At 44.3% G+C, this 26721-nt stretch overlaps 1 protein-coding gene across 1 annotated transcript in view; it reads left to right on the top strand.

The window, feature by feature from the left end:
* Positions 1–26721, top strand: part of PNPLA8 (patatin like domain 8, phospholipase A2) — a 108637-nt gene that overhangs the window by 36849 nt on the left and 45067 nt on the right. The window contains 5 exon segments of the mRNA XM_075345003.1: positions 2528–2679; positions 2951–3045; positions 7433–7604; positions 13032–13089; positions 18262–18456. Coding sequence (XP_075201118.1) covers positions 2528–2679; positions 2951–3045; positions 7433–7604; positions 13032–13089; positions 18262–18456 — 672 coding nt within the window.

The raw sequence follows: 26721 nt of genomic DNA, 5'->3' as shown, positions 1-26721 counted from the left end.
TGCTGCCCCCCCCCCAGTCCTGTGTGCTGCCCCCCCCCCAGTCCTGTGTGCTGCCCCCCCCCCAGTCCTGTGTGCTGCCCCCCCCCCAGTCCTGTGTGCTGCCCCCCCCCCCAGTCCTGTGTGCTGCCCCCCCCCAGTCCTGTGTGCTGCCCCCCCCCAGTCCTGTGTGCTGCCCCCCCCCAGTCCTGTGTGCTGCCCCCCCCCAGTCCTGTGTGCTGCCCCCCCCCAGTCCTGTGTGCTGCCCCCCCCCCAGTCCTGTGTGCTGCCCCCCCCCAGTCCTGTGTGCTGCCCCCCCACAGTCCTATGTGCTGCCCCCCCCCAGTCCTGTGTGCTGCCCCCCCCCCCCCCAGTCCTGTGTGCTGCCCATCACCCAGTCCTGTGTGCTGCCCATCACCCAGTCCTGTGTGCTGCCCATCACCCAGTCCTGTGTGCTGCCCATCACCCAGTCCTGTGTGCTGCCCATCACCCAGTCCTGTGTGCTGCCCATCACCCAGTCCTGTGTGCTGCCCATCACCCAGTCCTGTGTGCTGCCCATCACCCAGTCCTGTGTGCTGCCCATCACCCAGTCCTGTGTGCTGCCCATCACCCAGTCCTGTGTGCTGCCCATCACCCAGTCCTGTGTGCTGCCCATCACCCAGTCCTGTGTGCTGCCCATCACCCAGTCCTGTGTGCTGCCCATCACCCAGTCCTGTGTGCTGCCCATCACCCAGTCCTGTGTGCTGCCCATCACCCAGTCCTGTGTGCTGCCCATCACCCAGTCCTGTGTGCTGCCCATCACCCAGTCCTGTGTGCTGCCCATCACCCAGTCCTGTGTGCTGCCCATCACCCAGTCCTGTGTGCTGCCCATCACCCAGTCCTGTGTGCTGCCCATCACCCAGTCCTGTGTGCTGCCCCCCCCCCCAGTCCTGTGTGCTGCCCCCCCCCCAGTCCTGTGTGCTGCCCCCCCCCCCAGTCCTGTGTGCTGCCCCCCCCCCCAGTCCTGTGTGCTGCCCCCCCCCCAGTCCTGTGTGCTGCCCATCACCCAGTCCTGTGTGCTGCCCATCACCCAGTCCTGTGTGCTGCCCATCACCCAGTCCTGTGTGCAGCGCAGCCCCGCGTGAGGTGCCTGTGCAGCGCAGCCCCGCGTGAGGTGCCTGTGCAGCGCAGCCCCGCGTGAGGTGCCTGTGCAGCGCAGCCCCGCGCCCCCAGCCTAATTGTTTCACTCAATATAGCAGGGTCATTTAAACATTGATAATTTTGTGCGGCCCCCGAAGGTTGGTAGAAATTTCCAAATGGACCCCAACAGAAAAAAGGTTCCCCACCCCTGCATTAGGATATATGATTCTTTGAGCAGCTACTTGGCTGTTAATAAATCCAGAGCAATGATGTCACTAGTTTTGGAGTATCCCAAACTTCAAGAACTGATGCATTAACCATTAGACATCTCGGACATACCGCAGATCCCTGCTTGCCCATTTCATACAACTGTAGATGGCTATAATAGAGCCTGCTGAGGAATTTAATTTGTTTCCATACATCCCGAGCACTGACAAGCGGATGACCAGGGCTATCAAGTACACTACCGCATTCATCTTCATATACAGTGGAACCTTGGATTACGAACGTAATTGGTTCCGGCAGTGAGCTCTTAAACCAAGTTACTCTTATATCAAAGCGAATTTTCCCATAGGAAATAATTGTAACACAGACAATAAGTTCCACAGCCCAAAAATATTAACTGTATTTATACAAACTGATTACAGTAATACAAAATAATGTACTGTTTTCCTATATCATTATTACAGTATACTGATAGAAAATACTGTGCAGTAAAAAAACATATAAAACAAATGAAACTGCACATTAGCTTATAATAGAATTGTTGGTGTGCGGGAGGTACAATATAGAGAGGAAAAATGGTGTAAATATGACAACCTTTATTTTAGTACAATATACACAAAAAAACACCCCAAATCTATTCTCCCCAAAATAAGGGCTGAGCTAAGCCAATTGGGGCACAGGCAATTAGATTACAGTATAAGCAATGTGCTGTATGGTTAGCAGAAAGAAAGTGCAATACTGTATCCACAATTGTGATATGAGGGATATGCTATATAGTGAATACTGTACAGTAAAATGGTTTACTGTATACAATACAGAAATGTACCTCTAGAGTGGGACAGAGCGCGGTGAAAGGACAGAACCAGAAGTGTGCACGGTGAGTATTTTCTATTACTACAAAGCATTGCTCTTAAACCAAGTTACAATTTTTTGCTTGTCTTCCAAAACGCTCTCAAACCAAGTTATTCTTAATCCAAGGTTCCACTGTATATCGGGTGTAACCTCCCTCCATCGCTGCAGTGTTTTTTGGGGTTTTTTTTGTCCTTCATTAGCGCAAAATTTCTAGTTAAATTATTATAAAAGCTGCATAGTGGTTTAGCGAGGCCCATGACCTGAGCTAGGATGCGGAGATTAGAGGGTACCATTAGTTCTCCAAACTGTGTACAGTAAATGTTTTCAAGTAAATCATTTTTCTTGTTAATTTTAGGAAAAAGCCATTCCTTACTTGCTGCGACTACGACAAGCACACGATGAAACCCTCCGAGCGGCTGTACGAGAAGCATTAGCATTGATTGGTTACAATGACCCGGTTAAGGGCAGGGGAATTAGGTTACTCACCATCGATGGTGGAGGAACCAGGTAAACCAGTTACTGGCTTATACTACAAAAGCTAAAGCTAAATAAAATGCAATAACATTTCTTCTGCCTGGGTCTGATAAGCAGCTGGTCAGCACAGCAATACAGTATAGTATGTACAATACTCAATCTCTGTGACATTTTGTATATTTTATATGATGTAAACTTTTTATATTTTATTTGTGCTTGCTTCTATTAGCATGAGAATTTATCTTTCTAATTTTTTTTTTTTTTTTTTTTTTCTCCCCCACTTCCCTCCCCATCATTGTTGCAGAGGAATCGTAGCCCTACAGACATTACGGAAGTTAGAAGAACTGACCGGGAAGCCAGTGCATGAGCTTTTTGATTACATCTGTGGTGTCAGCACAGGTAACAGAATATCATGGCATCAAGCTTATGTTTCACTAGCACTGATCTGTTTAAAGGGGTAGTTTCAGATTTGGAAGTTAACCCCTTCCCATGGAATAATGGATAACTTCCTGAGACCCCAACAATCCCAAGAACTGGGAGTCTGAAGAGCAGAATGTGACGAGTAGAGTTGGATTAGTTCGGGAGTGACGAACCCTACGCTATATCTTAGTCTCATTCTGAATGAACAGAGCAGCAGGTTGCATGATCAACCATCTCTTTAGAGACCAAGTTCTTAGGGTCACTGGGGATTCCAGCCGTGAAACCTCCAATGATTTGGAAGTCAACCAATGGATAGAGGATAGCTTCTAAACAAGAAAACCCCTTTAGGCCTCCTTCACACGTCCGCGTCTCCGGTAAGTGTTTGGTCCATTTCCTCACGTGCCGGAGAGACGGGCACACGTAGACCCATTAAAATCAATGGGTCTGCGCTCACGAGCGTATTCTGCCATGGACAGTGTGTACGTGTGGAGCATACGTGTGCCCATGTGCTCCACACGTAGACATATCCGTTTTTCTCTGGCATCACGGGTGTCACACAGAATGCAAACGGGTCACATGGATTGCAAACGGACCACACGGATGTGTTCCGTGTGACACGCACCGGAGAAAACACATGTCTTGTGTCTGCGAGAAAAAAAAAAACTTTACTCACCTTCTCCAGCTTTGCTGTCTCTGCCGCTGCTGTCACTTGCTTCGACCGCCGCTCATTGCATATTTACTTCACTGCGGCCGGAAACAGCAGCAGCGGGGAGTCGGCAGGACCGAAGAACAGCACCACAGAGAGCGAAGTCAGGGACAGATGAGTAGAAAGTTCTTGTTCTCCGTGTGTTATCACGGAGAACACACGTGTGCCATAAACACGGCTCATGGAGGGCAAAACGCACCTTTTGACACGTCCGTGAAAATCAGACATGTGCGTGATTTTCACGGACGTGTGAAAGAGGCCTTAATTACTATTTAAGTTACTGTTTTCTGCATTTGTGAAGTGAGTGTTTGTATCCACACCTATGTGCATGTTTCCATTGGTGGACATTTGCACATAAGGGAGCCAGATTAAGTCTTTTCTCTGCAATTATGAAGGTGAACTATTTTATTTGATGTTTTTTTTTTTTTTGCTTATTTAGCGTACTACCACACTTACACAGGCTGTAGAGTTGTAGTTGCTAAAGACATCACACACAAAAAGAAATACATTTTTTCCTTTTAGTACAGCATTTGTAATCTACTCTCACATGATCGATTGTCAATGTAGCCATATTGGACTGAGGACATGAACCTTCCTCTGACATCAGTTACAGTAATTGTTCTGCACTTGTCCAGCATCAGTATCTGATAAAATAATAATTGCATACTGTATACTCTTATCAAACAAACCACAAGGGAAACATGATAGTTGGATACCATGAGCATGTTGAGTTATGGATCGGGTATTCATTGCCAGGAGCATCATAGCTAAATGCGATTGTAACCTCTTCTAGTTCCAAGGCCTCAGTAGTAGAATTAACCAATGCTAAGGGCTACAAAGTATATTACCATCTAGGACATTAATGCATATGTTAGAATAATATGTCACAGATATCTGATAACTTGTATTCATGTGCGGCACTTGAGAAAGGAGAGAAACATACATGCGGTTCCCTCCAATGACATTTATGTGAATAGATGAAAGAGCTGCAGTTATCGTGTGCATGGAGGATGTGGAGAAAGATGACAAAGTAAGGGAAGAGAGAAAGAAAACAGATTATGATTATCATGAAGGAGAGAGTGGAGAGACATGGAGAGTTGTGTGAGTGAGTTGAGGTGATAGGCCTGTCTAAAGAGATGTGTTTTTAGCGCATGCTTGAAGACACGAGGGCTAGATATTAGTCTGATTGTTTGGTGTAGTGCGTTCCAGAACACTGTCGCAGCACAAGAGAAGTCTTGGAGACTAAGGTGCAAGTTTCGGATGATGGAAGATGTGAGTCTGAGATCTGTTGCAGAACAGAGAGTGCTAGTAGGGTGATAGACAAAGATGTGGGAGGAGATGTAGGGTGATGCAGAACTGTGAAGAGCTTTGTGAGTGAGAGAGATGTTTGTATTGTATCCTCTAGCACAGGGGTCTCAAACATGCAGCTCCTGAGGCTGCTTATTTTATGCCTGCAGTCATGTAGACCCCGTGACAAATGTCGCCTAGTATACCGGGCCACCGTCATCAGTGATTTACTTCAGATGAATGATTTGCGGCCCCGCGCAGAGGAGCTCTCTGCGCATCTTTACCAATGGCAGTTGCCGGCCAATCAGAGGCTAGCAGCTGATCTGGGTGTATGATGTCAGCTGTTGCCTCTGATCAGCTAGCGGCTGCCATTGGTAAAGATGCACAGAGAGCTCCTCTGCACAGTGTCGCAAATCATTCATCTGAAGTAAAGCACTGACGGCGGCCGCCTCCTGCATCGGCCATGATCGTCACGGGGTCTACATGCCTGTGGACTGCAAGAAGCAGGTAATGGGACACCGAGGGAACAGAGGACAGGTGAGAAGAATCTTCTTTTTTATAAAAGGGCACATTACTAAAAAAAAGAGGACCTGCATGGGTATATTATTACAGGATGGGGACATTACAACAAGGCACAAAGGGACAAGGATGGGCACATTACTGCAAGGAGGCAAGGGTTGGCACATTACTGCAAGGGGGCAAAGATGGGCACATTACCACAAGGTTGCAAGGATAGACACATTACTATAAAGGGGGCTTTACACGCTACAATATCGTTAATGTTTTATCGTCGGGGTCACGTCGTTAGTGATGCACATTCGGCGTCATTAACATTATTGCAGCATGTGACACTTACTTATGTGCGACCTAAAACGATCGCAAAAGTGGCAAAAATTGTTTGCCGTGGAGAGGTCATCCTAAAACCAAAAATTGTTCACCTCTCATTAGCGATGTTGTTCCTCGTTCCTGCGGCAGCACACATCGCTGTGTGTGACACCGCAGGAACGAGGAACATCTCCTTACCTGACTCCACCGGCAATGCGGAAGGAAGGAGGTGGGCGGGATGTTTACGTCCCGCTCATCTCCGCCCCTCCGCTTCTATTGGACGGCTGCCGTGTGACGTCTCTGGGACGCCGCACGACCCGCCCCCCTTAGAATGGAGGCGGATCGCCGGCCATAGCGACGTCGCAGGGCAGGTAAGCCGTGTGACGGGGGAGCGCGATTTTGTGCGCGACGGGCAGTGATATGCCCGTGTCGCACAAACGATGGGGGTGGGTTCCCACGATAGCGATATCATTACCGATATCGCTACCGTGTAAAGCCCCCTTAAGGGGAAAGGATGGGCACATTACTACAAGAGGAGGACCTGTATGGGAACATTACAACAAGACGAGGACCTACATGGGTACATTACTACAGGATGGGGACATTACTACAAGGGGACAAGGATGGGCACATTACCATCTTTTGTAGTGAAAATCATTAGGGACTTGGATTGGGACATCTGTTACAGCTACTGTGGAGAAATCAGACTTGCCTTGAACACATTAGAGGCTTTTCTTCCTTTCATAAGAGAATGTAGGCACCGAATGATGACGCCAACACTGGGGAACTACAGTAACTGCAGGGGGTTTAATATCTCTACTGATTCCCGACCTCCCAACATTGCCCTGCTGTGCTGTTTATTAAGAAATGGCTCACTGCTGTCCATTATAGTCAGTCAGGAAAAGAAATGACGAACAGTCTTTACACGCAGGGGAAGAGAATGACGTACACTTTTCAGCTAAAACCTGTTTATTGAGACCCCTTCTTCTATACACTGCAGTATGTGGATTTTTTTCAGTAGAAATTGATCCAGCAAAGTAATTCTTGTATGCATTTGTTTGCTCATATTTTATTAATACAGATTTTTTTGGCTGCAGACACTGGTGTAATGGTATACTGGTATTTGCACACTAGATGGCAGTATAATGGTATGCTTGATTTCAGTACATTTTCGGCTTGTTTGCGTGTCTGTGTTTCTCCCAGGCCATGACCAATGCGTTTGACGTGCTCCTCGGAGCTAATCCCAGAGAAAATTACAAAATGTTAAAAACACAGCTTTTTCCCATTAACAGGGGTTTCATATAGGATAGCGGAATATTAAGTAATCATTATGGGAAACCACCTAGATAATTATGTATGTGGGAGTGTAGCATGATACAGTGCCCTTTGATGGTCTCCTCAGCTTTTAAGAATCTTTGTGATAAATTGTAACTTTAACAACAGTGCTTTCTGGTATAGACTATACGGCTTGTGTCTAAAGTTCAGTGCTTCGTTGTGCATATGCAATTTCAGGTATGTTATGTGCATTCTTGTTTTCTCCTTTACTAGGGGCCATACTGGCATTTATGCTGGGATTATTCCACATCCCTCTTGATGAGTGTGAAGACCTATATCGTAAACTAGGAAGTGATGTCTTCAAGCAGAACGTTATTGTTGGAACAGTTAAAATGGGCTGGAGCCATGCCTATTATAACAGTGAAATGTGGGAAAAACTGCTCAAGTGAGTACTCGGCAGTATACCAAATCATCCCTAACTTATGTAACAAGATTGTTCTCTTCACCGGAGATGGTACACACTATCATCAATGTATTATAGATACTGTATTTTCCGGCGTATAAGACGACTTTTTAACCCCTGAAAATCTTCTCAAAAGTCGGGGGTTGTCTTATATCCCGTGTGTCATCACTTTACACACAATAAAAGATACGCTCACCTGTCCTCCGTTCCTGTGCTGCCTCCAGCTGTTTCTTGCATAATGCAGGCACACAGAGCTCTCAGTGATGGCAACCGGTGCACGGAGAGGCCGCTGCAGGATGTCGTCATGGCTTTACTACAGTTGAATGCTTTACGGCGCTGCAAAGCATTCAACTGCAGTAAAGCGCTGATAGCGGCGGCCCTGTATATTGGACGCGCTTTACTGCAGTTGAATGCTTTGTGGCGCCATAAAGCATTCAACTGTAGTAAAGCCATGACGACATCCTGCAGCGGCCGCTTCGTTCATGCTATCATTGAGGGGTCTGTGTGCCTGCGGACTGCAAGAAGCAGCTGGAGGCACCGCGGGAACGGAGGACAGGTGAGAATATCTTTTATTGTGTGTAAACCACTGCATGATAGGGGACAAGAAGGGAAGCAGCAGGAGAACATTATTAAACAATGGAGGCATTACTGCACGGGACATTAAGGACAGGGGACATTACTATACAATGGGGACATTACAGCAGGGGGAATTATTAAACAATGGGCTCATTACTGCACGCCACATTACAGCAGGTGATTTTACTAAACAATAGGGACATTACTCGGGTCGGCTTACACTCTAGTATTTATAATAGATCCCAAACTCTGTATTTTAAATGGAAAAATTGGGGGTCGTGTTATACACCCAGTCATCTTATACACCGGAAAATACGGTGTATCTACAGTCAGATAACAATGGGAGAACAGATTCACGGGACTCCAGTCTATCGGACAGATCAGTGATCTGTGACCGCCGACTAATGTGAAGTGGTCATTGCGGCGTAACGCACACCAAACATTGCACCAGCCCTGCCGATCAAAAAAAGAGCTGGTAATGCTGGGAGGAAAGGAGATTCGCAGGCCTCCTGCCACTGGTCACAGATTACTGACCTGGCTGATGGACATCAATGTTTCCTATCTCCGCGTTGACATTGGTTGACGTCCTTTTAGCCCATGTCCACGTGCAGAAGAAATGCAAGCAAATTGTGCTACATGCACCACTTTCAACAGCTCCTCAGCATTTGTGTGTTTGCAAAGGGTGAAATCTGAGTCACAAATTGGCTGCAAATTTGTGATATAATGGCACAACATCTTCAATAAATATGCTTTGTTTCAGCAGTGCTGTACAGTCTTGATGCGTGGATGCAGCTTCTTTCCTCCATGCACTAGTTAATTCATGAAATGACTTGCACATTCAGGTTTTACATACTCCAGTGGGTTTTTTCTTATCTGGTCTTCCCCACGCATGCTACATTAAGGTGTAGTAAGTTGTGCAGGTCAGCAATGTAGGGCAGCTGACAGGTTAAAGGATGCTATTCTTTATTATCACCAGGGAGGAATAGAGACAATGGCTTATCATGCATGATTCATGAGACCACTGTGGGAAGGAGAAATCCGATGTGATCACAAAGTAAGTGGAGGTCACATTGCAGCAGAGATGCACATAGCTTTTGTTTTTCATCTTTTTACATAAGACCTTAAGATGAAACATTTCAATCTGTAGGACCATAAAAGCAATGTTAAAAAAAAAACCAAACCCCAAAACCCCAAAATTTTATTTATTATTATTATTATTGAAATAGTACATAGGCAGTATTGTGTTCTAAATGGGAAACTGTTTTGCCTACTGCTCCTGAGGAAGGGGTGCCAGTGTGAGCCAAGTGTCATGCGAGGGGATCGCAGTAATCCCCGTGTGGCCCCAGCCTTAAAGAGGACCTCACTTGCTCCCAATAATGGCTAGTGAAAATCTATGACCTTCCCTAACTTTGATGCTCTTTTCCATTTTGGTCTGTGTTCCTCCATTTCGGAGATATTCACATTTGTTTCTATTGGATCGCAATATGTGAAATCTCTGCTTGTAGTGCAATTGGTAATTTCTTCAGTGTTGTCTGGGGACGTGCGCTCTCAGCCCTTACAGTTTGAGACTCCTAAATCAGCTGCTGAGCTGTGATTGTAAGGGAAGGGTGAAAGTACACATCCCCAGAAAAGACTGCAGTTGGTCCGCAAGTAGAGATTTCACAAATGTGGCTCCAAAATCAACAAATGTGAATATCTCTGCAAAGCAGTGACACAGTGCAAAATTGACAAAAAAAGCATCAGAATCAGGGAGTTCAGGGGTATTACAGAGTATTTAACTCAAAGATCAGCGTAGGAAGCAAAAGAATGAATGAGGAGAAGTAAGCAGATTTTTCTAACAAGATATATGTTACAAAGTCACTTTAGCTATTCATTTATTCAATAAAGTATAGTTACTATTTAAGTACGTCATCCAGCAGGTATTGGACGCGTGTCCTCTTCTTGTGAAAAGGACAGACCAGTTTTTTGGACTATAAGATGCTCCTTACCATAAGACACATCCCGGGCTTAGACCACACAAAATAGGAATACTTTTTTTTTCCAATTAATGCAAGCTTCCTTGGTGGTGTAAAATAGAGGAGTCATTATCACTAAAATTAATATACTGGTGTTGAATAAGGAAGTAATAAATATATTGTTTGTGCCTATGATACACACAGCAAAGAGACACTAAGTTCTACTACATGCACATATAAACTCACACAACTCTGCTATATGCACATATACATACAGCTCTGATGCATGCACATATGCACACACTTTACATTACCACATCTTTCAGTTACGCTTATACACAGTCATGCTTGAAAGTGTTGACACCCTTGAAATTGTTCCAGAAAATGAAGTATTTATGCAAGAAAATTATTGCAATTACAAGTTTTTGTTGTACACATGTCTATTTTCTTTGTGTTTATTGGAACAACACAAAACAGAGGAAAATTTAACATAATTTCACACACCACACCAAAAATGGGCAAACATAATTGATGGCACCCTAAACTTTAATATTTGGCTGCACACCCTTGGGGAATAAATAACTAATTGCTTCCAATAACAATCAACAAGCTTCTTACACCTCCCAACTGGAACTTTGGACCACTCTTCTTTTTTTAGCTCTTTGTATACTTATATTTCTAGGTGGTTCTTGAAGTATGTTTGGGGTCATTGTCTTGCTTGAAGACCAATGACCTTGGATGCAAACCCTGCTCTCTGGCACTGGGCACTATATTGCAACCCAATATCTTTTGGTTGTCTTCAGACTTCATGGTGCCATGCACACAGTCAAGGCAGTGCCAGAGACAGCAAAACCACAAATCATCTTAGTACCTACAGTCAAGTATAGTGGAGGTTTAGTGTTTTTTTTTTTTTGTTTGTTTTTTTGTTTTTATAGACATCATTCAGTTTTCAATAAATCATAGAATGATGTGCTTTACCAAAAAGCTCTACCTTGGTCTGATCTGTCCACTCTTTCCCAGAAGGATTTTGGCTTACTCACGTACATTTTGGCAAACTGCAGTCTAGCTTTGTTGTGCCTCTATGTAAACAATTGGGGCCGCCTGCGTTTCCTGCCCTAGTGTTTCATTTTAATTCAAATATGGATGGATAGATCACACTGACACTGATGCATCTTGAGCCTGCAGAACAGCTTGCATTTTTTGGGAACTTTATTGGGGCTGCTTATCCACCATCCAGACTATCCTGTGTTGCAACCTTTCATCAGTTTTTCTTTGCAGTCCGCTAGAATAGCTGCAGTGCCATGGGTTGTAAACGTCTTGATTATTTTGCGCACTGTGGACAAAGGAACATCAAGATCTCTGGAGATGGACTTGTAACCCGGAGATTGTTCATATTTTTCTACAATTTTTGTTCTCAAGGCCCCAGGCTGTTCTCTTCTCCTCTCTATGTTCACCATGCTTAGTGTAGCACAAACAGGTTCTTAAGTCCTTAGACAATTCTCTTCTCCTCTTTCTGTTCTCTTTGCTCAGTGTGGCTCTTACAAACACACAATGCACAGATTGAGTTAACGTCTCCCCTTTTTATTTGGTTTCAAGTGTGATTTTCATATTGCCCACACCTGGTACTTGCCACAGGTGAATTTGAATTAGCAGCATATGCTTGAAACAAAAGTTGTTTACCCACAATTTTGGAAAGGTGCCAACAATTTGCCAAGGCTCGTTTTGGCGGTTTTGTGTGAAATGAAATTATATCCAAGTTTCATTGTTTTCTTTTTTCTTTTTTTGGGGGGGGGATTTCCATATACACTAATTTTCTGGGAGAAATAATTCATTTTCTAGGAGAATTTCAAGAGTGCCAACACTTTCGAGCACAACTGTACGGGGACGGATGCAGACGTACACGCGCACACACACATTACCACACCTCTCTCTCTCTCTCTCTCTCTCTCTCTCTCTCTCTCTCTCTGTCTCTCTCTCTCTCCATCTGAACGGGGGCTGCGCCAACAGAGCAGCTGAAGCACATTCTACACCTTCTACAAAGTTAACTTTAGGTTCTTTCAGGTCATGTGACTGATCACATGACCTGAAAGTTTCTAATGTTATAAGGTTTGAAGGTCCTTCAGCTGGTGCAGCCTTTGTTCAGATGCTGGTAAACTTCCTCTTCTCTGCTCCGATCTTATAGATTTGTACACAGCAGGAGGAGAGAGGGGAGTTCTCCGATCAGAGAGGAAGCGTTGTCCGTGTTCTCCTTTATCACAGGAAGCAACCTCCAGGCTATAAGACGCAGACCCTTTTCAGCAGGGTTTTTTTTCTTGTTAGAAAGAGCGTCTAAAGACCTGTGCACCCGTTGCAGATCTGTCTTTTTTCTTTTTTCTCCATGGATTTGACACAATTTCCCGAAGCCAGCAAATTGAATGCGAATCCTGACGTCTCATGCACACGTTGAGTATTTTCTCCGTGCAGATTTGGTGCAGCTGTAAATCAGCAGTATGTCAATTCATTCAATGTTGTTGCTGCAGATTTCATATGTACTGAGTGGGAAAAATCTGCACCAAAAACGCATGTAAAAAACAAAAGCGGCAAATAACGTACGCTTTTTGCTGCCAAGAGATGCAGAAATGGTGCGGAAATTTCTGCACCAAATACTTAACGTGCACATACCATATTTTACAGGCTAGAAGGCTGTGTGTTACCTTACCGATCAGGCACATGTCTCAGAAGGTGTGCGGGTTGTAAAGTCATCAGTGATTAAGAAGTGAGCAGCTCTACAGTCGTTGGATAGCCCCTTGTTTATAAAATCTTTATTGTTCTGTTATTGATATTTACTGTGGTTCATTGCTATTCTGCATAATCATATATTTTATGTATATTTTTAAAGGGAAAGAATCGGCGCTGACCTTATGATCGAGACATCGAGGAGTCCCCTATGTCCTAAAGTAAGTACTTGAGTCCTTTGTGGTTAAACCCTTTAAAGTGTTAGAATTGTATAGCCATAGCTTTGTTTTAGCAAGTAACATGGTTAAGAATTGTGGAATCGAGAGAGACCATGTTGAAGTCAATGGAGTCTGTCAGTGACTGTATTCATAGGGGTAATCAGCCAAGTGCTACTAACATACCATAATACAAATTATTACTTATACAATACACTTTCTTTTACATTTTCAGCAGTGATGTTCTTTTTTCCATTACGTGATTACCCAGTAGTAGATTAGCATGTATATTTAATTCCTTTAATGTACTTTTCTCTGCCTCTACTTAGAAGCCCTTCTATATAGTTTACTGGTCTGTCATTTATCACTTTTATTGATAACAGCATAGATGAATAAACTGGCTTGCTTACATGACATAAAGGCAATAGTTTTAAACCTTTACTATTACTTTCTGTAGCAGGGGTGGGCAGTTAATTTTCCCGAGGCTGACACTGTTGTTGAGGGCAGAACCAGTAGGCTGATCTTGATTCTGCTTAATATTACATTATTAGTATATTATTACATGCCAGTTGATTAGTGGGTGTTGGCCCTCATTACGCATTGGGTTCTTCCCAAGAATCTAGGCTGTTGTAAGGTATTGGCACTCTGCAGTTGGCTGACTTTGTCAACATGGAGTTGTTGTATAAGCTTCCCGAGGTTTGGGGATATGACCCAGTGTGCTGATGACAGCTGGTACCACAACTGCCGGTTTGTCAAAAAACGTCAGTTCTTTTTCTCGACACTGCCATCTCCAGGTATTGCTTTATCGAGAATCCACACTTTTTTTTTTTCTCCTCGATGATGTTTCTGTTGGGTGGGTTGTGTGAAAGTTCCACAGTGTTTTCACATGTTCATTTTACCACTTTTTCCACTGTGTGCTCCACAAATTCATCTTAGTGGGGAGGTGATCTTTTTTGGAAATGTTGTTATTAACATTTTATGATTCTTATTAATTTCATCTCTTAATTTTGCCCACAGTTGGGTATGTTGAGTAGCTGCTGCTGCTAACACATTACCGTAGGGCTTATAGTAATGTGTATTCTTACCATTAGCAGTCAATGAAAATAATAAAATTTATGTTTCTTATAAAGCTTATAAAAATCAGTAAGTCATATTCAACCTCATCTATGATCAAGATAGATGTCCCTTGATCGGCTGCATTCCTCACTATGATCCTTTCCATGTTCCCCATCCTTCTGACTGAATGTCTCTCTTGTTTGTCGTAATTCCGCTCTTTCGGCTTTCATTCTCTCCCAGTCCATGAGACAGATAGGAACAGTCAAATTGCTGGATGTAGTTTGGTGGCCACAGTTTACCCAGATTCCCTCTTTAAAAATGTTACTCTTAACATTGACCTAATTTTAGAATTAAAATGTTTAGGTTTTTTTTTTTCATGATTATTACCAGCAATCTGCCACTTTTTTCTAAAATTGTCTCTGCAGCATATTCTCGTTGAGAATGATATAGCGTATTTTTCGGACTATAAGATGCACATAAGTTTTAGAGAAGAAAAATGGTATATACAATTGAAGCAAAAAATGTGGTCATAACGCACTGTTATGGGGGGGAAATCTGCTAATGACAGTCTAGTACAGAATTTGGGGACATTACCTCCTAATGTCCACCATCCTGGGCCCGTTCCAGGTATACACTGTATGTCCCCATCCTGGTACAGATGTTTCCCACCCTGGTACGCATGCCTCCTGTTATGCTGCGCAAATAAAAGAACAAAAAAAAACGATTATACTCTCCTTCCCTCCTCTCCACCGATAACCGGAATCCCCTTCTGATGCTGGCAATTGACTTCCGTGTGTAAGCTGGAAACTCATTACATCACTGCCATGCGACCCCAGTCACACGCCAACATCAGCTGCTGGCTAATCGACAATGAATATTAACTATTAAAGAAAATGAATATTCACTGCTCCTCATGCCCATAGTTTCAGGCGTGGGGAGCAGTGAATATTCATTTTCTTTAATGGTGGACACATGTTCACCTCAACTGATGCAGGAAGCCGGCAGTTGGGGGGGCAAACAGGTGTGCCCGTTATCAAAGAAAATTAATATTCCCTGCTCCCTACCCATAATCCCACCACCTCTCGGCGCTGGCTTCAGTGCAGAGCGGTGGACGGAATTGTAGGCATGGAGAGCAGTGAATATTCATTTTATTTAATAGCAGGCAGACATGTTAACCCTAGCTGCTGCTGCTCCAGCTTGCTCCTGCCGCCTGTGATCCCACTCTACTGTAGTGGCCCCCCAACAGTAAGTCAGGTGCATCCGGACTATAAGATGCACCCTACCCCCCCTCCTCATACACATATACATATACACACACACACGCGCACATATATATATATATATATATATATATATATATATATATATATATATATATATATATATATATATATATATATATATATATATATATATATATATATATATATATATATATATATATATATATATATATATATACACACGCACACACTTACACCCTTTTCTCCCTGCGAGGGAAAGTGTGTGTATCGTGTATCCTATAGTCCAAAAAATATGGTAACAGTATGTGCATTTGGCGTACGGTCCAGGTCATATTTTTTAAAGGGAATCTGTTTATTGATTCGTCCTGCACAAAATGGACAGAGAAAATATAGTGAAAGCCTGCCGGAGACCATAGGAAAAGACAAGACTAGTCCAGCATCTGTCCTCTCAGGCTTCTCTGTCCTTGGAAATTGGAAGATCTCTCCCATGTGTGTGTACATCGGTAGAGACCTGTCAATGATCTACACCTATGAGCAAGCCCTATTATGGCAGTGAATTATGTAATGAGCCCAATTTAATGTGTGGCTAATTTCCTATACTTTGGAGATGATAGGCCAGCTGATGCTTTGTGATTTCTGATTGTCCATTTTGGGCATAGAACTGACAAACGCATTGCTTTATTGAGTACACACCAATCACATAAAACAGAGCATTCAGTCTATTTTCAGAGCCATGTCCGTACAAGGGAAGCTTCCGGATCATTTGTTTGCAGACAATCCTCGGAATATTATAAAACTGAATATTTCTGCTGCTTTCTATTTCACAACAAAGTGGCCTTTTGTTAGAGACAGTTGTTTTCCAGCTTTGAAAAGCATCACTTACCCTTAAGTGGATCAATTATTCATTTAGTATAATACAACTGTGGGATGGGGAGTTTATACACTGCCATGTTCTGCTTTATCAAGTGCTGATGTAATGCCGCCATGCTGCAGGAAAGCACAAAGGCCACTTCATAAAATGTAACATTGCAAATAGTAATCCAATTGACGGAGGCACCAGACGTACTGTGATTCTGAATGTCAGCCACTCTGTGCGTGTGTCTCACTGGAAAAGTTCATGATGAGCTACTGTGTTCGGAAACACCCTATAGTGACTAGGGTTCCCGACAGGAAGCTCTGGATCATCATGTGAATGCCCGTCTGATGGCTCGTAGAACGTTCTGAATGGCCGCGAACTTGCAGATGCTCAGCGGTTTGGGCAGCATGGGATTTATAGTATCATTGTAATGATGTGATCAAACATCAATGTGCCTATCGGCTGTCCTCCTAAGCAAGTTTACAAGAATGACTTCTAGAAACAGAAACCTTGTAGGCGAGAAGAAATCAAGACTTTCCATTTTATGTGCTTCATATGCAAGTTAGCAACACCCGTCTGTGCAGAATGGTATGTAGCTACAGCCACCTGCCTTCAATTCCATTTTTTTTAGGTATTTGGTCTGGAAGTGAAAGCGTATCCTCACCCATTTCAGTCAACTTATGCTACGCCTGCAGTTCCCTGCGCAGTGGCTAACCGGCACAACACTCTACAGAAATAGAGGACACGGTGCTGGGACCCGTCAGTCTCCGGTTTGGTGTTCATTAATTAGAAGGCTGGCCCCAGCCAGAAATTCAGTGTTTGGCAGAAAAACACCCTGTGATGGGTCTTCAAATGTAACTAGATAGGATGGAGATGGGTGAAATGCAATGAAAGAGAGTGCAGGTGGTATCATATTGTCCACTGTCTCTGGGATTACACTTGACTAATGCTCACTTGGTTTTATACAGTTAAGCAGTGGGAAGCGTAAAGCGAGTGATTGTGCATGCACTGCACTTCCCAGCAGGCACAGAGTATCCTGTACATTGAAAACATTATGGCAGCTCTCAAAGGTTTGGGTATATTAGGCAGCAAGTGAACAAGCCTTGATAGTGATGTGATAGAAGCAGGAAATATAGGCAAGCCTAAGTAGTGGATCAGAGGTTAGACAAGTGGGTCAGAGGTTAAAGGGAATCTGTCAGCAGAATTTTGCTATCTCACCTGAGAGCAGTGTAATGTAGAAATGTGCCCCTGATTCCAGTGTCATTTAGTTTACTGGGTGCTGCAGTAGTGACACAATGTTTTTCTAAATGTAATAGAGCTCAGAAAGCTAACCCTGCCCACACCACAGCTTTCTGTGTACATTGTATATTGACAATAAGCTTCTTAACAGTGGAGGGGGTTTGGTCAGATCAGGCTTGCATACAGTATAGTCCAGGCAGTGATAATCTCCTGGTGATAAAACCTCCATTGTATGGAAACCGCACACAGTCACATTGCTGAAATCTGTGTCTGTCTGTGTGCTCAGATTATATAGCAAAAACCTGCTAACCGATTGCCTTTAATTTGGTTAGTACCTATCAAAATTGGTCCATGGAAAGAAAACAAGTGCTGTTTTAATGGCAATGTCAATGTAGACTGGTCAAATTGTGTGTGCTTTATTTTGCTTATCTCTATAGTGCCAACATATTCTGCAGCGCTTTACAAACTTTATTATTTTATTGAAGTGCAAAATTCCCTATCAGTATGTATTTGGAGTGTGGGTGAAAACCAACGCAAACCCAGCAGAACATACAAACTCCTTGCAGATGTTGGCTTTGGTGGGATTTGCACCCAGGACCCCAGCACTGGAAAGCCACAGTGCTAGCCACTGAGCCACCGTTGATTTAGTTCTCAATCTGTGACATTTTTCTAACTCGTCCTGCAGGGTGGTGGGGGTGGGGGGGGGTTATGAATCATGGATATGCTGTGAAATGGCTACATTACCGATGTCCTGATACCACATTTATCTTGTTACTGTTGTAGGTTTCTGCCGTCAGTACCATAGTTAACCGAGGAATCCCATTAAAGGCGTTTGTGTTCAGGAACTACAACCATTTCCCAGGGGTTAAATCGCCCTATATTGGAGGATGTCAATATAATCTATGGCAGGCGATTCGAGCTTCATCTGCGGCACCAGGATACTTCCAGGAGTATGTACTTGGGAATGACTTGCATCAGGTAAGGCCATGGTACTAGTGTTGAGAGAGTAGGTAACTATTCGTACTTGCTATGCTGTCAGTGAGTACTGTCCGCTACTCGCATATTCGTTACGAGTAGAGGGCGCAATGTAAGTCAATGGGAAATACTAGCTAAGTAACTAGTAACCTGAAAGCCCCGCTACTCGTAACGAATATGCGAGTTGCGGACAGTACTCACTAACAGCATAGCAAGTACGAATAGTCAACTACTCGCTCAACGCTACCATATACACCATCTCATAATGAACCTTGTCCATCATTCAGTGATTTTCTAATAGCAGTTGTTATTCCCCTCCTACCATTATACAGACTTCAGCGCTCAGGATTTAGTAGCACATCTTTACTGAGCACGGTTTTGTGAATGTGCCCGAAGGCTGCAGGATGATCGTGTCAAACACATCCTCCACTTCACATCATTATTTCTCGGCAGGCTGTGATTGACCTAATCCCATAAAACAAAAAAACCTGAACTAGAAATTATTCGGTAGCAGCCTGACAGCCCTGACACTAATAAAAAGCATTAGCGAGGAGCAGAATATTGTGCCTTCTGGCATCACTAGCTTGGATTCCTAAACAAAAGAGCCATGCTACACTTGACAGAGCAAAGCTTGTTCCTCTCCAGTGCATCATGTCTGGGAACATCATAAGTTATCCGCCACTTCTCCCCTTGTCTTGTGAAAACCGTGTTCCCGCCATTTAGGAGTAAATTGTATAACGATAGTGTTAATATCCGGTTACTGTAAATGTAGATGTCTGCTTCTTGTCTCCTTCATTTCCTGCACTATATTTGTCATACCTGCTTAGTGCCCATCATTCCTAGCCTGGCAGCTTGTGACCACTATGCTACTTAAGCTGTCAGAAGGCAAGAGAATTGATTTGGATTATGATGACCACAGCCTTTTTTTTTTTTTTTTTTTTTTTTTTCTGTGCTGTTATTACACAGTATGTATTGTATAATGTTCAAAGCTTAGCATAAGTGTATTGGCTGTCGCCTCCTCATCAGAAGCCTCTCAGAAGGGCTTGATATACAGTGAGTCCACCCATATCCTGTCCACTGCCATTAACTTGAGAACGGCGGCAGCTATAGGCATAGAAGGGGTGTCTAGGTATAGTAAAGTAGCCATGCGCTACACAATGAAACCACCTATAGCGACACCTGGTGGAAAACAACGGAGTTAGCATTTTTATCTCGTAAATGGAACAAGAGAGCGTAAAAAAGTGAATTACAAAGTTGTAGGGCATCATCAATTCAATACGAATCGACACCTTGCATATAGAAATGCTATGATTAGAACGTGTAAAACTCACAAGGCTGCAGACGTAAAGCGATACCTCATGGAGACCTTCCTACAAGTCATTGGGTATGGTGGCTGTGTGGAGTGGCCTCCACGCTCACCTGATCTAACCCCATTGGACTTCTTTCTGTGAGGTTACATCAAACAGCAGGTGTATGCGACCCCTCCACCAACATTGCAGGACCTACGACAACGTATCACAGATGCTTGTGCAAACGTGGCACCTACCATATTGCACAATGTGCAGGAAGATACAGTATGCTGTCCAGAGTCCAGATGTGCATTGCAGCTGATGGTGGCCACTTTGAGCATCAGAGTTAAATGAGTGCCATATGCGTGACCAGCATTCAATCTTTTGGGGGTGTCATGGGTTTCATATCATAGAATTTCTGTATACAAGGTTACGATTCGTATTGAATTGATGATGCTCTACAATCTTCTAATTCACTCTTTTTCTCTATCTCGTTCTGTTTTCAAGATAAAAATGCGTTGTTTTCCACCAGGTGGCGCTATAGGTGGTTTCATTGCGTAGCACATGGCTACTTTACTATACCTAGACACCACTTCTATGCCTATAGCTGCCGCCGTTCTCAAGTTAATGGCGGTGGAAAGGATATGGGTGGACACACTGTATACGTGTCAGTGTAGGAGAAGCTGGTGTGGTCTGTGCATTGCAATATTGAGGGCCGCTATAGATCCCGCCAGATCTTCTACCTATATGTTGGTATTGGGCAGCATTCCCTAGCCAATTCATTCTGTGGCCACACTTTGGTTTCTTTTTATACCTACAATGCTGTTTTGCACTCTTGAGAGTGCAGTAGTAAAAGTTTGAGGCCTCTTCTGTAGGGGGAGATCATATCATCAACTGTCATACATTGTGGGCCTTTTGGCCAACAGTGTAATACAGATTAACAAAGTTTGTCGTGATATAAGTGGAATTAATTGACCTTTGTTAATACAGTGGCCAACATGACAAATGGCACTGTTCACTTTACAAACCAATTACAGTATAGCTTTAATCATTTTTTTTATAGTCAACCATGCCAGTTGTTTGTTTCAGCTTTGCTATACAAGACCCATGTGCGTGCTCTGTAGTCTTACTAGACATAAGACTTCCACATTCTATTACTAAGGTACATAGTGGTTACCTCTAGCAAACAATTAGTTTACAGTGTTCCTTTTATGTTCCCAAACATATTAATCTGCAGATATAGAGTTAATCTGTTGGTTAATAGCATTCTAAAGCTGCCCAGCCGCTGCACTGAGCTGGGCTACCTGGAGGAAATTAACTTTATTCCTCCTGGCAGCTTCCAGCTTTCAGTCATAGAAGCACGGTCCGCATGCCTTCAGTTATTGCACAGTGATCAGTGGCTATAACCAAGCCCCTGGCTGTCAGTCAGTCCTGGGAGCGTGGTTACAACCGCCACACTATACAGTAAACGGTGATTGAAGCTGCTCAGGCTGTGCCTCTATGTCTGAAAGCCAGGAGAAATAAAGTCATTTTTCCTCCCAGTAGTCAAGTTTTCAGTTCAGTGGCTGGGTACTTTTAAGGTGCTCTATCACTAGCAATGATTCTCTCATGTAAGAGCATCCAATTCTATATTCCAATGACACTTGGCTCAAACTGTGCTGCGAATGTGAGCCGAGTATTCATCAGTGATCAGATTCTCTCTTGTGAGCATACTCTTGGAGTGCTGGTAACTTGAAGATTAACCCCATAACATTTGGGGATGGGACAGGTTCCTTTTTAAAGGGAACAATTAATTGATCTCTTTCAGACATCTGGTTGTCACAAACGTGTACTATCTTGGAGTTTCAAGGATCCAAGACACATCCGTTATAGTCTTTGAGGCTGTTCATATGTCCGTGGTTTGTTTTCCGGACTGTGTAGCCACTATAAAAAAAAAAAATAATTAAATAAATCACGGAAACACCCCCCCCCCCCCCCGTTGTATAAGTGACACAGAGGAAAATCACCCATGCAAGTTTATAGTTCTGTAAAAATGATGGACAGCACTTGGATGCCATCAGTGTACAGCCCATCTGCCACCAATCCACATTGTAGTGGGAAGGAGAGACTGTAATTTGACTTAGTTTTTACCATCATTGTTTTCATGTATGGAAAAATAATAGATTGATGACTCTGATCTAAAACACTGATGACTCTCGTATCATCTATTTGTGTACGTGAAAAATTTCAGACATCTGAATGAGGCCTTATGAAAAGAATTAAATGTTGGGTGCTAGTAACAGTCAACCGCTTATCACTGAGTTTGATGGCATAACCGGGGAACGGGACTCCTAAACTGGCCCTCAAACTAGGGGGGCCAGGGGAACGGGACTCCTAAACTGGCCCTCAAACTAGGAGACTAGGCATAACCGGGGAAGGGGACTCCTGAACTGCCCTGATCTAATACTGCCCCCTTCACCACAGGAGAGGGCTGGGGCAGGAGTGGTAGAGCCCACAGATAAGGACAGAGAAAACCAAAATTTGTTCACTCAGTACGCTCACACAGAGATATTAGACAACAAGTGATAAGGAGGAACATAAGAGCTGTGAGGAAACCACAAGATGACGAGAGAACTCCACAGCAAGACTACGAACAAACCAATACAATCACCAACAGGACTGGGATACAACAGCACACAGACCGGTGTTGCTAAAGCTACAGTCGTCAAGGGAAGACTGGCTCCTCCATCTTAAAAAGGCGGGGAGTGACTGTGATAGGTCTCCCACAAGATGTGATCCAAGAGGTAACACCTGCATGCCTGATCACTATTGAGCACATAGCTGATCGACGCCTAAGCCGGTCTGTGTAACTTACAAGCACCAAAGGCGACACTGAGGAGTGTCAGACTCTGCAGTGTGAACAGCGTCAGATGCTGCCAAGACACTCGGCGAGTTTAGAGCCAAACACAAATAGTCATCCACAGCACTGGCATGTTAACAATACTACTGGAGGAATGGCCTGGGTCAGACGAGATGGAAGGTGACATTTGTGCCAAACAAATGCTGCATCCCACCAGAATAAGTCTCATCTAAGCAGTGAATCATGGTTATGGGAACATCGTCTGCAGCAGCTTTTAGTTTTCTATAGTAATAAGCCCCAAATTGTCCATGGTCTGCATAAATGGATGGGATGGGCTTCCTTTCATATCACAATGAAGGCTAGACGTTTTATAAAATCTATGACTGGTGAGAGCTAGATTGTATAATTTGGGAGCCGTGCAGGTCCGTACACAGAATGAAATGATTTATGACTTTCTGCAGTTCTTGCCCAATGTTACTCTGTGATGTAAATTGTATGAAGGCGAGTGTAGTGCTTTGTGGCCAGTCTTCTAAGCTCAGAAAATGTATGGCTATATGAATTCAGTATGCTTTTCTGTGCATACAGAGCTGTACTGAGAATGTCATTACTTATCTAATTCCCACACTGAACGGTCAATGCCACACACTGGAATAAAAACACAACCAGACCCAAGCTGATTAAGACTGGTGCAGTTTTGTTTGGGTCTCCACAGAATATTAAGGGGTCCGCTGACTGTTCATCAGGAGAGTGTGAACGCATATTCATACACCGCATTGTATTGAGTCATGTCTGGCAGACTTGTTTGTGGGGAGGCATTATAAAAACCCAGCACATCCCCAGCCATACTCCACATCACTCGGGTCCTCAGCTCCTTGAGCTGACCTTTCCCTCTCTTACCGCCACAATTAGGATATTCTTGACAATCTAAATGTAGGTAACACACCACTAGACAGCAGATTTGTTTTATGTACCAGCCTCTCCGCATTGGCTAGCGATATTTTCAGGATTCAACCTGTTTCTTCCATTCTCCTATTAACAGAGGGGCTGAACTATGAGAATCACTAGCAATGCAGAGCATGTCTAACCAAGCAGTGATGTGCGATGGTTACTATGGAGTCCCAAGAACTTGTGCCCAAATATTACAGTTGGCTTTGCATTTGTATCATCGCTGCTTCACGGGGATACATGCTCAAGGATGTGTTTGTGTTCTGCATATAAAATAGCAAAGTTTTACAAGAGAGTGATTTCTGCAAAAAGGAGAAATATCACAGGAGAGTAATAAGGGATCTCAAAATGAGTGCTACTCTCCCAAGAATAGTGTATCGTGTGTATGTATTTGTGTATGTACTGTGTGTGTGTATATATGTATGTGTGTGTGTGTGTGTGTGTGTGTGTGTGTGTGTATTATATATACATATATATATATATATATATATATATATATATATATATATATATATATATATATATACATAATATACACACACACACACACACACACACACACACACACACACACACACACACACATATATATATATATATATATATATATATATATATATATATATATATATATATATATATATATATAGCCTTATTCTGTCTGTCTGTGTCTGTCTTGCTCCAAAATTGTGTCCTTACGGTGACAAACAGCGGATTGGCCGTTCGCCTCGGCTCCGCCCCCCACACGGATTGGCCTCTCGCCCCGGCACCCTGCACGCATTAGCAACTCTGCTGCGCCCCGCCCCCCCTCACGCATTGCACGCTCGCTCTGGCCCCGCCCCCTGCACGCATTCCCCGAAACGACACGGAGACCCGACTCCCAGGTGAGTGCTGTACCCCCGGGAGTCCACATCAGCGTACGCCGCCAACCCAGCCGACACATACTCTCGCATTGCTGGGATTGACGGCGTACGCTGGTGTGGGCTCCCGTGCGAGCGGGGGGCGGGGTACGCTGGTAACCATGTAATATTGTCTAGCATGGTTACCAGCGTACACCGGCTCCCAGGTGAGCGCATCAAGGTCCTGCAGCGGCGGAACACACACACACACACACACACACACACACACACACACACACCAGATCACACTCACTCTCACACACACCTCACACACACATCAGATCGCATCCACACACTCACAACATCCCGTGATATCGCTTGCTTCTCGGCGGCGATCCTGTGCGTGCAGTGATCTTCCAGGACTTGCCGGAGGATCACATGGCCAGAAGCATGTGGTATCTCCGGATGTTGTGAGTGTGTGAGCGCGTATGTGCGATATCGTCAGTGTGTGTGTGCGTGTATGCAATAGGGTGTGTGCGTGTATGCGATCGGGTGTGTGCGTGTCGGTAGAAAGCAGAGGAGCACGGCGTGCAGCACAGCTGCTGGGACCTCCCACCGGAGGGCACAGACAGAAGTGGGGTGTGAGTGTATGCAATCAGATGTGTGCGTGTATACTGTCTGATGTGTGACTGTGGAGCACGATGGGGGATGGAGCACGATGGGGAGTGCACAGCATGGGGGATGGAGCACGATGGGGGTGCACAGCATGGGGGATGGAGCACGATGGGGAGTGCGCAGCATGGGGGATGGAGCACGATGGGGAGTGCGCAGCATGGGGGATGGAGCACGATGGGGGGTGCGCAGCATGGGGGATGGAGCACGATGGGGGGTGCGCAGCATGGGGGATAGAGCATGATGGGGAGTGCGCAGCGTAGGGAATGGAGCACGATGGGGAATGCGCAGCATGGGGGATGGAGCACGATGGGGAATGCGCAGAATGGGGGATGGAGTACGATGGGGAGTGCGCAGCATGGGGGATGGAGCACGATGGGGAATGCGCAGCATGGGGGATGGAGCACGATGGGGAGTGCGCAGTATGGGGGATGGAGCACGTTTGGGAGTGCGCAGCATGGGGGATGGAGCACGTTTGGGAGTGCGCAGCATGGGGGATGGAGCACGATGGGGAATGCGCAGCATGGGGGATGGAGCACAATGGGGAGTGCGCAGCATGGGGGATGGAGCACAATGGGGAGTGCGCAGCATGGGGGATGGAGCACAATGGGGAGTGTGCAGCATGGGGGATGGAGCACGATGGGGGGTGCGCAGCATGGGGGATGGCGCACGATGGGGGGTGCACACCTCCCCCCAATACACACACACACACACCGCCACACACGCACTGCACAACATACCACACACACACTGGGAACCACAAACACCACCCTACACAGACACCCACACACACAGACAACGCCGCACACACACAAACACCGCGGCACACACAAATATATGCACATGCCGCACAACACACACATTGCACAAAACATGCCTCCCACCAAAACACACACACACACCCACACAAACCGCGCAACACACACACACAATGATAGACACACAGCGCTCCACAAATAACGCAACACACACCCCACACAAACCGCGCAACACACACACACAACGCTACAGACACACAGCGCTCCACAAACAACGCAACACACACAACGCAACACACAAACACTGCTCTCACCCCCCACCACACCCAGACAACACCCAGAACATGTACAGCGCCCTACACAAACGCTTGGTAACTACACACAACAATATGTGTGTGTATATATATATATATATATATATATATATATATATATATATATATATATATATATATATATATATATATATATATATATATATATAATGTATATGTATATATAATGTATATGTATGTATATACTAGGTGGCCCGATTCTACGCATCGGGTATTCTAGAATTTACGTTATATATATATATATATATATATATATATATATATATATATATATATATATATATATATATATATATATATATATATATATATATATATATATTATATATAATTAATTTAATTATATGTATAATATATTTCCTTCTCATTCCCTGTGGGTGGTTATTTGTCCTTCCTCGTTCTCGGGTCCTGTACCAGAGGCCTAAGAGTTTGAGGGTTCTGCGCAGGATCCTAGTTGTTCCCAGCACTGCGCTTTTCTGGACAGAGAGCGCAGATGTTGTTCCTGGAATCTGTTGTGGCCATTCTTCCAACTTAAGGGTCACTGCTCCAAGTGCTCCTATCACCACTGGGATCATTGTTGTCTTCACCTTC

The sequence above is a fragment of the Anomaloglossus baeobatrachus genome, chromosome 4 (assembly GCF_048569485.1).
Source record: "Anomaloglossus baeobatrachus isolate aAnoBae1 chromosome 4, aAnoBae1.hap1, whole genome shotgun sequence".
Lineage (NCBI taxonomy): Eukaryota > Metazoa > Chordata > Amphibia > Anura > Aromobatidae > Anomaloglossus > Anomaloglossus baeobatrachus.
The sequence above is the reverse complement of the archived record's forward strand: the minus strand, read 5'-3'. Positions and strand labels throughout refer to the sequence as shown.